This window comes from Pituophis catenifer, unplaced genomic scaffold, assembly GCF_029215685.1.
Source record: "Pituophis catenifer annectens isolate HBS135680 unplaced genomic scaffold, rPitCat1.0.hap2 SCAF_8, whole genome shotgun sequence".
NCBI lineage: Eukaryota > Metazoa > Chordata > Lepidosauria > Squamata > Colubridae > Pituophis > Pituophis catenifer.
In genome coordinates, this window is record NW_027256888.1 from 52,840,073 (window position 1) to 52,853,173 (window position 13,101).

Sequence of the window (13,101 nt, forward strand, 5' to 3'; positions counted from 1 at the left end):
TATTCTCCCCTCTTCATTTTTGAAAATGAAATTACACAATTAAAATCAAAGGAGTTTTTTCAACTTAATGAGACCTGCAGTTTCCTTAAAAGGTGTTCACTCTGATTTCTGTCTCTTTCTTAAACATCACATAACTTCTTCTTCAATTTTTTTTTTGCATTACATCAAGTTAACATTTTTAAAAGAACAGAATACATACCGTCTTCCAGTTATAACAGGAAGTAGATCATCTGATTTAGTTTCAGTTATTTTAAACATAACTTTTTGCAGGTCTGATATTCCCACAGCCATATCTTCTAGCATCCCAATTTCATCACCTATAATGAAAAACAATTTTAAATAAAAAAGAAAACAAAATATACATGACTAGCAACTCTGCTTGGTTTAAAGGAAAAAATGTAAATCAAACATAGATGTCAGTTTTAAAGATTAAACTATATCTACTTTTACCATGTGTTTATAAAAAGTGGTAGTTCTTCCCCCTAATTATTTGCTTATTACAGGTTTCTTTATTTGCATATTAACTAGAGGTCTCTGGATATTTGTTATGTTCTACAACTTCTATGTAAATTCCTACTTTCCCACATATTAGCAATATTTTGAGATATTTATTCACAAAAGCAGATGCAGACCTAGATCTAGGTTGACATACTGCAGTGCAGTAATACTGCACCAAGCCATAAATAAAGTTTGTTTAATCTGGCAGGGTATGTTATGTGAAACCACTATGAGCACATTCTGTGAATAAATTCGTCTTTTTCCTCATTATTGCATAAAAGCCCCCATTCAGGTTTTTAGGATATTATTATATACAACATCGTAAAATTATAGCTGCAGTTCTTTGGCTGATGTTGGCTTTCATTTGCGTCAAGTTCTTTCCAACAATCTAGGAGACAGTAACACATTGGCATAGTACATTTTCAGATCCAAATAATGTGGCCTTTTGTAATTGACAGATGGAAATTTTGTTTATTATGGTTGGCTGCAGTTAGCCAGATATTTAGAGTGGATCTGGTATTTTTGTCTACCTATTGCAGGGGTGTCAAACTGGATTTCTTCGAGGGCTGCATCAGCATTGTAGTTCTCCTAAGTGGGCCGGCTGGGGGGAACGGAATGGACGGCTCCTGCAGCACCCTGCTGGCCAAAACAGGGCATGGCAGGAACATGCGCCCCCCCCCCCCCCATTTTCGGCCTGGAGGGCTTCCTGCAGCAGTTTTGGCCGGCACCGTTTTGGCTGGTCTAGTGCTGCAGGAGGCCATCCAGGCCAAAAACGGGGTGTGGGCCTTGAGTTTGACACCCCTGACCTATTGCATCCTTTCTAAAGATCTGGGATAGACAGATATTGTTTGATGATGTTAAAGGCACTATCCCAGAATGTAAGCTGTTCTAAGAAAAGCTGCCTTTTGTAACTGACTGATGGTGATTTTGTCAATACCAAGTGGTGCAGCCAGAATTAGCCTTTTTATCTCTTTCTTCAAATTTCTTACTCCTGACCATTGCCAGGTATTGTTGTTATCTGCTTTGTTTGCTAAGTTTTTTGTGTACTGGCTATGTAATACTTTGTCTTGCCATGTCTCTTTTCTAGTCTTCATTTGGTTTTTCTTAAAAGCCAATTTAGTCACTTTGGTATTCAATAAATCTTCATGGTGTACTAGCTTCAGTGCATCCTTAGACATTCTTCCAGTGCCCTTTTTTCCTTCTTCAACTGTCTGGTGTACTTGCAACATTCCCTGCCCACTTATGCTCCTTGGTAAATAGCCTCTGTCAACATTGCTGTATGAATGAAGGGCATGATTCATTGTCATTATTTTTCTGAACTTTCTATCCACGGCTTCTAGATCAGCTTGAGTCTAATCCATTATTCCAGTTGTATATCTAATGATTGGAATTGCTCAGGTATTAATTGCTTTGATAGATTTCTACCACTGAGTTTGTAGTTTAGATCTTCTTCTCTCTTTTGATGAGTTCACTATCAACTTTGTTGATTTTGGTATGCTTCACATTGTCAGTCTAAAGCAAATTCAAACTCAATCCCATTGTGGGTCATATCAGGATTTTGTTTGCCCTTGGGGGGCTAGGGTGGGCATGGCCTGGTCATTGCAACTGACTGGGTGGCTGGGGCTGGGTTGGGCTGGGGACAGGGCGGCACAGGCCGGTCCCTCACCATCTTCGTTCTGGCCTGTGAGCTGCTTTTTGACTAAAGCATACCCTAGTATTTCTAGTGATCTTTTCATCCAAACTCTTTATGTTATTTCCATGCAGCATCTTGATTCCTTCAGTATTTTTCCCATTGATGATAAGAGTAGATCCATGTAGAGCACAATGTAATAATCCAGTCAGCAGGTCACAGGGGCACTAGTGATGATGAGCAGCCCTCTTCCTATCCAGGATCAGAGACAAATGATGCACAACCTGAAGCTGTAGCTGGTCTTCTCAGCCATAGCTGCACCTGCTCCTTGACCAGAAGATATCAGTTCACGAGAATCCTCAGATTTCAAACCGGTTCTGTATGGTTAGTGACATCCATTCCAAAACCAAAGATGAAAGCTTCCTGGAATTAGGAGGTCCAAAAATCTGAAGCACTCAATCTTTCTTGGGTTGAATTGAAACCTATTGTGCCCAATCCAAGCTCCAACAGCCTCCAGGCATTGAGACAGAATCTCCATGGCATCATTGGAGTGACCTGGGGTAAAGATACAAAGCTGAGTATCATCAGCATACTATTAATACCTCACCCTAAACCATTGGATGACCTTACTCAGTGGTTCATGTAGATGTTAAGCAGGAGGGGCCACAGGCTGGATCTTTTCTCTTCTATCAACAGCGACTGGAACCCGTTGTAGAGGAAGGAAGAGAACCAATAGAATTTCATGTCATTGACAGTCCATTCTCAGAATCATTTCAGAAGAACATCAAAATTGTTGGTAACAAAAGCACCTGAGAAATCAAGAATGGATGCACTACCCTCATCTTGCTCCCACCATTCAAGAGTGCAATCAATGCAAAGAGCCACAAGCAAGTCAATGGTCAGATAAGAGGAATTTGTGTCCTAAACAGAAATGTAATTTGAGAAAAAAAATCTCAAACTTGACCCTTCTTAGTTCTCTTATGGATAAAGGGGAAGACTCTATAATGGAAGGTTGGAAAGTGGACAAAAATTATCTCAATTGATGGGGTCTAATGATGGCACCTTAAGGAGGGGAGAAACACTGTTTCATTAAGAGACATCTGAACCATCTCCCCCTTCAAACAGGAATTAACCACTACCGGAACCCAAGCATACATCTCTTCAAGGAAGGCCTAGACTGGCCAAGAGCAAATAAATCTAATAGAGAGTCTAATAGTCCTGAGGACCCGGTCTACTTCCTCAGTGTAACAGATCAAACTATCTTCAGATAACTGAACAACACCCCAATAACCTCCACTGGATCTGCATCAAGGCCAGAGTGCAACTTAAGAGCAGATGATTGACTTTGTCAGATTCTAGCATAATCTTTACAGCAAACCTGAATGTGACCTCCAGAGTGACTCCCATCAGGAGAGACTAAGCTGCTCTAAATAGGCTGTTGGATAGCTAAATGCAGGTTGCAATAAAGGCAAAGAAATACAAATGTTTTGCCATCCCACTACCGTGAGGTAGATCCAAACAGCTCTATCTCATGTTTAATCAGATTTGCTACTTGTCACCTTTTAGCAGATTTGCTACCTGTCACCCTTCAGCACCCTTCTAGGTATCTCTTTCCGTTTCATCTCTCTTAGTTGCTCTGAGAGTAAAGTCTATTCTGGGAGTGAATAGTTATCTGAGATGCATACTTACTATATGTACTGAGAAGTCCTTCATACTGAACAATTAGGCCCACTGTATGAAGTTGCTGGAGGAAGCCTTGATCGCGTAAACTGGAGTGTAACTTGATGATGAATCCACAGATCAATCCAGCAAGCTAGGATCATGACAGTAACCACACAAACAGATATATTAATGGCTTCAGCCAAAAGTTGTAATTATTGTAACTATGTAAATCAAATCAGAACACTGGATCCAATGCTCAGTACATTCTTGCCATAGAAATTAGTGAAAGAAATTGAAAGAATATGGATAAATGGCAGGAAAGAGGGTATAAGTTCTTGGATCTTTATTAATCATAAGCTAGTATCCTCCTGGTGTTATACATTCAAAATCATGTTCAGAACCCACAAGCTCAAGTCTACCCTCAACCATAGTTCACTGGGTAACTATGGGTTAATAATTTCCCACCATGGGAAACAAGTATCACAGGTTTGTTATTTGAGGGAGTGTTGATGCAGATGGTGCAGAAAAGAGTGTTATGTCTGCCATTTGGAATTTCTAGAAAAGAGGCTACAAGTCTAAAAACAAATTTCCATCAGGTCATATTAATATGGCTAATGAAGCTTATGATAGTTACAAACCAGAGCTTCAAAAGGGATATTAGGTGCCAGTTCTAGTCTTAAGATGTGCATTTTGTTTATTTCCTTATAAATATAGTTATTGTTATGCTATTTTGATTGAATGTGTAATTTTTGGTTCTTCAACTGATAATTGAAAACATGTATGTTTGGGCTTGCAAGTTGGTTGATAAATTTAATAAGAATGGTTTATGATGAAAGCAAAACGTGTGAGAGTTAACAACGTTTAATGAATGGTTCTACATTAATCAGAGAGAAAGTCAAGGTATTATGATCTCTTGGTTGTCTAATGCATTTCTGCATGTAGATGAAATGCTTCTAATAACAGTAGTAGTGTATTGGTCATGTTCATGAATGTATAGTATATGTAGTTTAGCATACAGTTGATGTTTTAGACTGTGATTCGTAACAAATATTAGTGTAATGTAAACTTTTTAGTGTATGATGTAAGCTTTAAAAAAAATGCAGGTGGGCTGAACAGAGTTGGTTGATGGCCTGCATGTGGCCCACAGACGGTATATTATGCAGGCCTAACATTCTTTTTTTCAAATTTTGCACACAATATACCCATTAATTCAGGGCTGGGCAATTACAGCCCTTTTATGAACTGTGGACTTCAACTCCCAGAATTCCTGAGCCGCATACTGGCTCAGGAATTCTGGGAATTGAAGTCCACAGTTCATAAAAGGGCCATAATTGCCCAGCCCTACATTAGTTAGATTATTTTGAGAACTGCTTCAATGTAACTTACAGAGTTTTTATTGCTGCAAATGACCCCCTACAATCTTAGGCTAGATCATTAAAACATATAATTATATATCTGCTTAAATATCCTTTTTTCCAGATTAAAAAATAAAAGCTACAAAAGACATCTTAGTTCTATGTAAATTTTACATACAGATTGGACCTGGAAAGTCAAAGCAGCCTTATCTATCAGCCAAGGATCCTATTTCATCATGCTGAGAGTAACATAGACCCACAGATCAGACAAAAATGGAGCTGTTGCTCTAGTTCAGGGCTGTCAAACTTGCAGCCTATGGGCCGGATGCATCACACACTGGCCATGCCCGGTTTAATGTAGGAAAAAAGTTGTGATGTGTCACGTGATGCTGCCATGACGACTCGAGTTTGATACCCTGCTTTAGTTCTTGTTTTCCTTTTCCTTTAGCTGACACTGGCTGATTTCAAAAACATTTGGATGTCTTTGACCATGTTGGCCTTCTGAAATGCATTAACAAACTCCTGAGCACTGGGCTAAAACATTAGATAAATTCATTCTTTGAACAGAAATAAGTTCTGGTAGCCTTATTGCTCTGTTTTTAGGTATTTTGTGTGTTTTGTTATTGGCTGTTCTATTTTCAATGATAAAATAAATCCATCAGACCAATAAGCAAGCTTTGATATTTATGAGTTCAGTGCCTATAATTGTAGTAATATTGGACCTGATAAGTATATATTCTTGCCAAAAATACTACATGGATTTCTTTTCTATCTCATCAGTAGGAGCTAAGCTTATGTCTACTCCGCTTTTTGTTTCACTGCTATTCTGTTGTCAAGGACAGCCAAAGCTTTCAGTGTCAATTTGAATACTTTCCATAGAAAAATTTTCTCATTTAGAAAATTCAACACAATTATAATGAATTATTAATACATTAATGAACAAAATAAATAAATAATTTAAATAGTAATCAATCCTCAAAGTACACAAAAGGAAACAAGCACCTTTTACAAGAAGAACAAGCTTCTTTCTTTCTACTAGGCTTATGTGCCCCTCCAGTTGTTGCTGCCTTTAAGCTATTGTTGGCCAGGATCTAAACTTCTGTTGCTGTGACAGTAAAGGATAATTCTTTGGGAATGCACTAACAGGTGATTTTTAAACAAAGAACCACTTCTGTGAGATTGGCAGGTTTATAAAATCTGAAGTGTCAGGTTTCAGTGATGCTGCTGGAAGCTGATCTCAGCTATTGTGAGACAAGAATAGGCTGAAAAGCCTCATGTTTAAACAACATAAGCACTGCCATTTGGATTTGTGATTATATAGACAAAAGACTGTTCCTTGCTTAGACAGTGACAGTAGAATACTACTAATTATTATAAAACCGTATTAAATCCTTAATGTTACTTTATTATCGTTAATAAGGACCATTCAATTATTGAAATCACTTGCAATTTTTATTGTTCCTTCAGGAGGTCTAAGTGGCAGATATTATAGACAAATAATGTCGATATATGATTATGTTTTTTTTAGCAGTGTTGAAGTGTTCAATTTTATTGGAACAATAATGTCCTCTGTAGTTGTCTCTAAGTATCTACTTGGGTGGTTTGTTGATTATTTACTTATTTACTTAATCATCATGAAAAGAAAGCAACTTCTTGAAGTAAATAAACAAGCACTGTTCAATATTGCAGAACATACCGGAGAAATCTATTAAAGATGTGAGTGTTGGCTTCAAATGGATTGACAAAATGAGCATTTTATAATAAATAATCTTGTGCCTGAATATCTGAAATATGTATTAAGCATTACATCTGACTAACATTTTGCTAGTAGAATACTCTTGCATTGAATATAGCTCAGGGTTGTGTCTTGCAAGGCAAGTGAACTATCAATGGAGAGCAAAAGGAACATGTCCTTGGACAGAATGAACTCTTTGATGTGTTCAGTGGTGGGTTGCTCCCGGTTCAGTCCAATTCCTGCGAACTGGTAGTAATGACTGTGGGAGGCTCCACCCACCTGCCCAGACATCAGCACGAATGATGATGCATGCACTCTCGTTGCGAACCAGTAGTAAAGGTAAGTGGAACCCACCCCTGGATGTGTTGTACTACAATTTTCAAAATTCCCAACTAACTTGCTGACTGAAGATGATGAGAGTTATAGTTCAACCAGGTTGAAGAAGGATGCTTCAGAGTTGCGAAGATATTCTTTGCTGTCCTTAAAATTGGTTCAATTAAAGCTTACATGATTTACATCTATTATTTTTCAATAAAATAAAGGATTATCAAAAGAAAACACCTACTGCTTGACTGAAGACTATATCTCTTCTTAATGTCAACATTAAACACTGTGGCAAACAACATGCAAGCTCCTGAAGCAGAACAAAAGACATTGACTCCTTTGCCCTAGTCACCACTTCTCCAATACAGTCGTTCAGTGTAACTGTGAGAGGGTACAGTTGTTCATACCAGTCACCTGTAACAAATGAGGAACACTGACAGTGACCATCAAAGTAGAATTGAAATATATCAGAACATATGTAACTATCATATCTCATTCATGTACATACTGATTTAAAGTTATGTGCCTGATTATGAGAAATTCATTTTTCTATGTAGCTTATTATATAGTCTTCTGTTCTCATTATACTACTATAGAAACAAGGTAAATTATAACCTAAAGTAGCACTAAATATTCTTGATTGATTTCATGTGGATATGCTGTACATGTGGCTATCTTAAACTATTTGCATAACATTTCTGATATATTTATTTCAGAAAAAAAAAACCTAAACGAAATGCAGATTTCCTCAATCTGGTGTTATTGCCTTGGAAATTGTTATAATTTTTGTTCCAACATTCAAGTAAAAAAATCACCAAATTTTGCCTTGTAACTATTTTATAAGAAATGTGTACCATATTTAATAATAGTTTCAGTTCCAAATAATTTCCCATTTTTATCTTCAAAAGTTGAAAAGAGGAGAAAGAAGAATAAAACAAAATGATCATCTTTCTTTCTCAATCCTTTACTGGATTATACTGGATTGTTATTATAAATACTATATTTAACTTGTCATGGAACACTGCACCATTTGTGCTGGCGTTATCTAATGAATTTAAAACAAATCCATAAAATATTCTGTATCTTTGTACTCTATATTGTCAGGTGAACCTCCCCCGGGTGAAAAGGATTAAAAAATTAAATAGAGTTGAAGGAAAAGAATTCACTCCTATTAAATATTAAAAGTCACTTTGTTACTCACTAGTGCTCCTTCAGTATTTGAAAAGTGATCAGTTTGAAAGGACTTGCTCTGTCTTAGTGATATCATCACATATCAGATCATATCTATATATCATTTTGTCATGCATTCCGTCCTTTCTTTTAACTCCAATAAATTGCAATCCACTACTGATCTATTAAGTATTAAATTCACTTCCATTTATTTTCATGATCTCATGATGTAAGCAAATCTGTTTGACTGTATTATTTCCAAACTGTCATATCATTTCACGTTACTTCTGCCTATATACAATTTTGTGAGTATTGAAAAAATGCTAGAAACTTTTTTTTAAAAAAGATAAATAATACAAAAATAACCCAACAATTGCAAAAAGAACAATTCAAGAGAATATTACTAACGTGATGGAACTAGACAAGTATCTAGGATAGACATGATGAACCAATTTGGTAAATACTATCCAATATTATATAGTAAATAGACACCTGGCATGCAAAACTTGGAAAAATACTTGAATACAATATTATAAAAATTAAAGCTAAATAAAAATGTTAATTAAACCATAACAGAAGAAAAAACTAACAAAGTGATTTAAAAACTGAAACTGAACAGAACTCCAGGTGTTAATGTTAACTCTAAAATATACAATACTTACTTATTAAATTCTAGATTGCATGAGTCCATTATTCTGGGTGGTTTGATATTCACAATAGTTATAAAATTGGTAATAAAACCAATAAAACAAGAGTACCTAGAGGGAGCAGCAACCAAGAATCTTGTCCCACACCAGAGACAAAAACAGACAAAATTCCTACACATCCATATTAAACTAACAGTGATGGGAAAACCATAGGATATTTAACTATTGAGATATTTAAAGAGGTATTTAATTATTGAATGCAATTCTACCATAATTGTAGTGAACAGGCAATAAACATGCTTTTTTCATTTGGACATAATGCTGGAAAATATATTCCTGCAGCCTTGTGACAACATCTTAAAATAAAAGCTTGTTTAGTGTCCAACGATGGATGCCATCCAAAAGCGTAACCCATCAACCTCATGTACCTGACAAAATGTTCCACAAGCGGAACTTCTACATATTATAGATAGTTACCCGAGAATAAAAGAAATCCAGATCAAAATAACCCGTTAGATAACAGCAGTTGTTGTCTTTTCAGATTGTTATTTCATATCTCATGGGTGACTGCAGGTTACAGCTGAAGGGCAAATCTACATCATTTTTCTCTTATAGTGGGAAATTGTAAAAAAATCTTACTAAGTGGAAACTAGCATGACAGGGAGACTGGGACAAAAATCTCAATGATATCTGACTTTATATCTCCACATTGTTTTCCACCCTATTTTTAGATGGGAGCATATTCAGTTTTCAAATTCCATCTCCAGGTTGAAGCATTACAGCTCAAGAAAAAATATAGCATTCATCTATTGAAAATTAAGTTTTTTTAAAAATGTAAACAGACTGATAACATGCAATCTTAACCTATCCATACTTTTCATCAACTTAAATATTTTGAAATTGCAATTTTAAAAATTTGGCAATTTATTGGAATCTTCCAGCGTTACCATGTTGTATTTTTCAATATATCTTTACACTTTATACATGTGAAGAAAAACAACAACCAATCAAAGAACAGGAAACAAGAAACTGCACAGAATCTAATGGACTATGTTTAAATTATTATACTTCATTAACAATCTTCAATGTAGATATATGTTAATAATGTCAAAATAATAACCAGCAGGAAATTAATCAGGTAAAAGGATAGAAATTATGGAAGAAATTGTTCCTTGTGTAACAATTAAGTAAATGAAATAAATATCAAGGTAAAAGGCTGGAATAGATTCCAGTACAGTATAAAATACTTAGTCATTATATTCTGAATTTATAATGTAAAACTGGTGAAAGAAGGTTAAAACCTAAAATATATAAAACCCCCAAACTACTGATCTTGTAGAACAATATAAAGTCAATGAATTACTTCATGAATGTGATGCCAGTTAGAAAAAACATTACCGTAAGTTCTTAAGAAGAGATGAAAAGACGGCAGTGAAACGAATGAATTGAGAATTATTTTATGATAGAAATGTAGTTTTTAAAATATTTATCGGTTGTATAAATTAATAGTAATTTTATCATATTATTTTATCCTCAATGCCTAATTCATCTGGGACAGAAATATGCCACACTTTAAAGAATTTGTCAAATTGCCTTGAATAATAGTTTTACTTTCCTAAACCCTAGTGCCGTGATGGCGAATCTATGGCACGCGTACCACAGGTGGCACGTGGAGCCATATTAGTGGGCACGCCAGCTCAGCTCTGGGACGCATGCGCGTGCCGGACAGCTGATTTTTGGGCCTTCTGGGCCCACCAGAAGTAGGGAAACAGGCTGTTTCCTGCCTCTGGATGGCCTGGTGGGGGGTGGGGAAGGCCCGTTTTTCTTTCTTACCTGGCTCCAGATCCTTTCTATGGATCTGGGAAGGGCGAAAACAGCCTTTCCCACTCCCTCGGAGGCCCTACGGAGGCTGAAAGGGCCCATTTCCCAACTCCCGGTGGGACAGGAAGTGACGTTTTTTTCTGTCCTCAGCCTCCAGAGACTCCTAGAGAGGCTCCTACAGACTCCTAGAGAGGCGCCTAGAGACTCCTAGAGAGGCTCCTACAGACTCCTAGAGAAGCTCCTAGAGACTCCTAGAGAGGCTCCTAGAGACTCCTAGAGAGGTTCTGGAGGCTGGGGACAGCAAAAAACATCACTTCCTGTCCCACTGAGACTTGGGAAATGGGCCCTTTCAGCCTCCGTAGGGCCTCCAAGGGAGTGGGAAAGGCTGTTTTCGACCTTCCCAGATGCATAGAAAGATCTGGAATCAGGTAAGAAAGAAAAATGGGCCTACCAGGCCATCATGTGCCAGGAGCGGGGGGGGGGTTGCGTGCGCATGCGTGTGGGCACGTGCATGCGCGACTCTCCTCCCGCCCCCTCTCCTGGCACGCAATGGCAAAAAGGTTAGCCATCACTGCCCTAGTGTATGTAATACCAGCTTCTAAAATTCAATAAACTGTCAATGCATGCTGGCTTGTACAAGTTGGCATTTCCAAATATTTAAGCTCATAAACATTACCTATTTTTCATGCAAAGCTTGCACAGAACACTAAAGATAGGTGATACTCATTTTGCCTTAAAATATCTACAAAAAGTAACCTTCTCTGTGAGTTTCACCTCTGCTCTCTGCAGTCCCTCAATAACTTGCAAAATTAATTAATAATGGAATTTAATTGTGGAAAGACTCTGCTCACCATTCATGCCTTAGTCACCTCCTATTTGGATCACTACAACATGCTTTGTATGGGACTGCCCCTGAAAACTACAGTATTTGGAAGCTGATTAAGAATGCAATGGCACAATTAATTTTGGGTGCCCTATGATTCAATTGAGTAACACCTTTATTACAATATTTAGGACAGAAAGGCTGCCATCCTACTAGGTCAGGTAAAGTAGAGTAAATAAATAGAATAACAGAATTGGAAGGGACCTTGGAGGTCTTCTAGTCCAACCCCCTGCTTAGGCACGAAACCCTACACCACTTCAGACAAATGTTATCCAATTTCTTCTTAAAAACTTCCAGTGTTGGAGCATTCACAACTTCTGGAAGCAAGTTGTTTCACTGATTAATTGTTCTAACTGTCAGGAAATTTTTCCTTAGTTCTAAATTACTTCTCTCCTTGATTTAGTTTCCACCCATTACTTCTTGTCCTACCCTCAGGTGCTTTGGAGAATAGCTCTTCTTTGTTGCAGCCCCTGAGATATTGGAAGACTGCTATCATGTCACCCTTAGTCTTTCATTTCATCAAACTAGACATACCCAGTTCCAGCAACCATTATTTATATGTTTTAGCCTCCAGTCCCCTAATCATCTTTGTTGTAGGCATGCTCTAGGTTCCCTCTTGTAATAGAATGTGTGGATGACCTTGGGAGCACAAGATGTTGCCTAGAAAACAATCAGACAAGAGAGGCAGGAATTCCCTATGGATTATTGGTCAGAGGAAGAAACTTAGGAAGTGATGATAAGAAGTCTGTACCATCAGACTTGCAAGATTCTGTTAATGTACCATTTCAGTGAAGTAGAGTTAGCTCATTTAGTTATTATGTTTCCTGTCTGATTTATCTGGGAGAGCTGATATCTCCCTTTAATGTTGTCCCCCAACAGACACATGCCTTCTCAGCAGCCAACCCAACCTCCTACCTGAGTTCCAAGAGAGCCCAACTCTTTTAATCTTCAGGAGACCTGTGAATATCTGACTTTTCCCCAAAAAATAGGCTTGAATGGGGATTAACTGGAAGAATGTTTGGTCTAGTGCCTGTGGAGAATGTTTTATTTTTAAGTCATGTTTTTATGAATTGCTATGAGTTCGTAGAATTGTTATATGGGACAGGTAGCCATGCAGGCAGGGGTGGGTTCTACTTACCTTTACTACCTGTTCGCAACGGGACTGCACGTGCAGACTCGCTTTGCTCACGCGTGTGCTCTTCTGTGCAAGTGCGGAGTCTTCTGTGCATGTGCAGAAGCATTTTGATGACATCAGGGTCAGGGGCGGAGCCTCCCACCGGTTTTTCTACAGGTTCTATAGAACTGGTGTGAACCGGGGGCAACCCACCACTGCATGCAGGCCAATGTCATGTAAATATATAATAATTTTGAAAAAC

The 13,101-nt window shown here is 37.6% G+C and overlaps 1 protein-coding gene across 4 annotated transcripts in view; it reads right to left on the minus strand.

Moving 5' to 3' along the window:
* Positions 1–13,101, minus strand: part of INPP4B (inositol polyphosphate-4-phosphatase type II B) — a 129,928-nt gene that overhangs the window by 41,041 nt on the left and 75,786 nt on the right. For all 4 annotated transcript variants that reach the window (XM_070949099.1, XM_070949098.1, XM_070949100.1 and 1 more), the window contains 3 exons: positions 7,446–7,618; positions 3,818–3,941; positions 200–317 (listed from right to left, as the gene is read on the minus strand). In XM_070949099.1, coding sequence (XP_070805200.1) covers positions 200–317; positions 3,818–3,941; positions 7,446–7,618 — 415 coding nt within the window. The remainder of the gene's footprint in view (positions 1–199; positions 318–3,817; positions 3,942–7,445; positions 7,619–13,101) is intronic.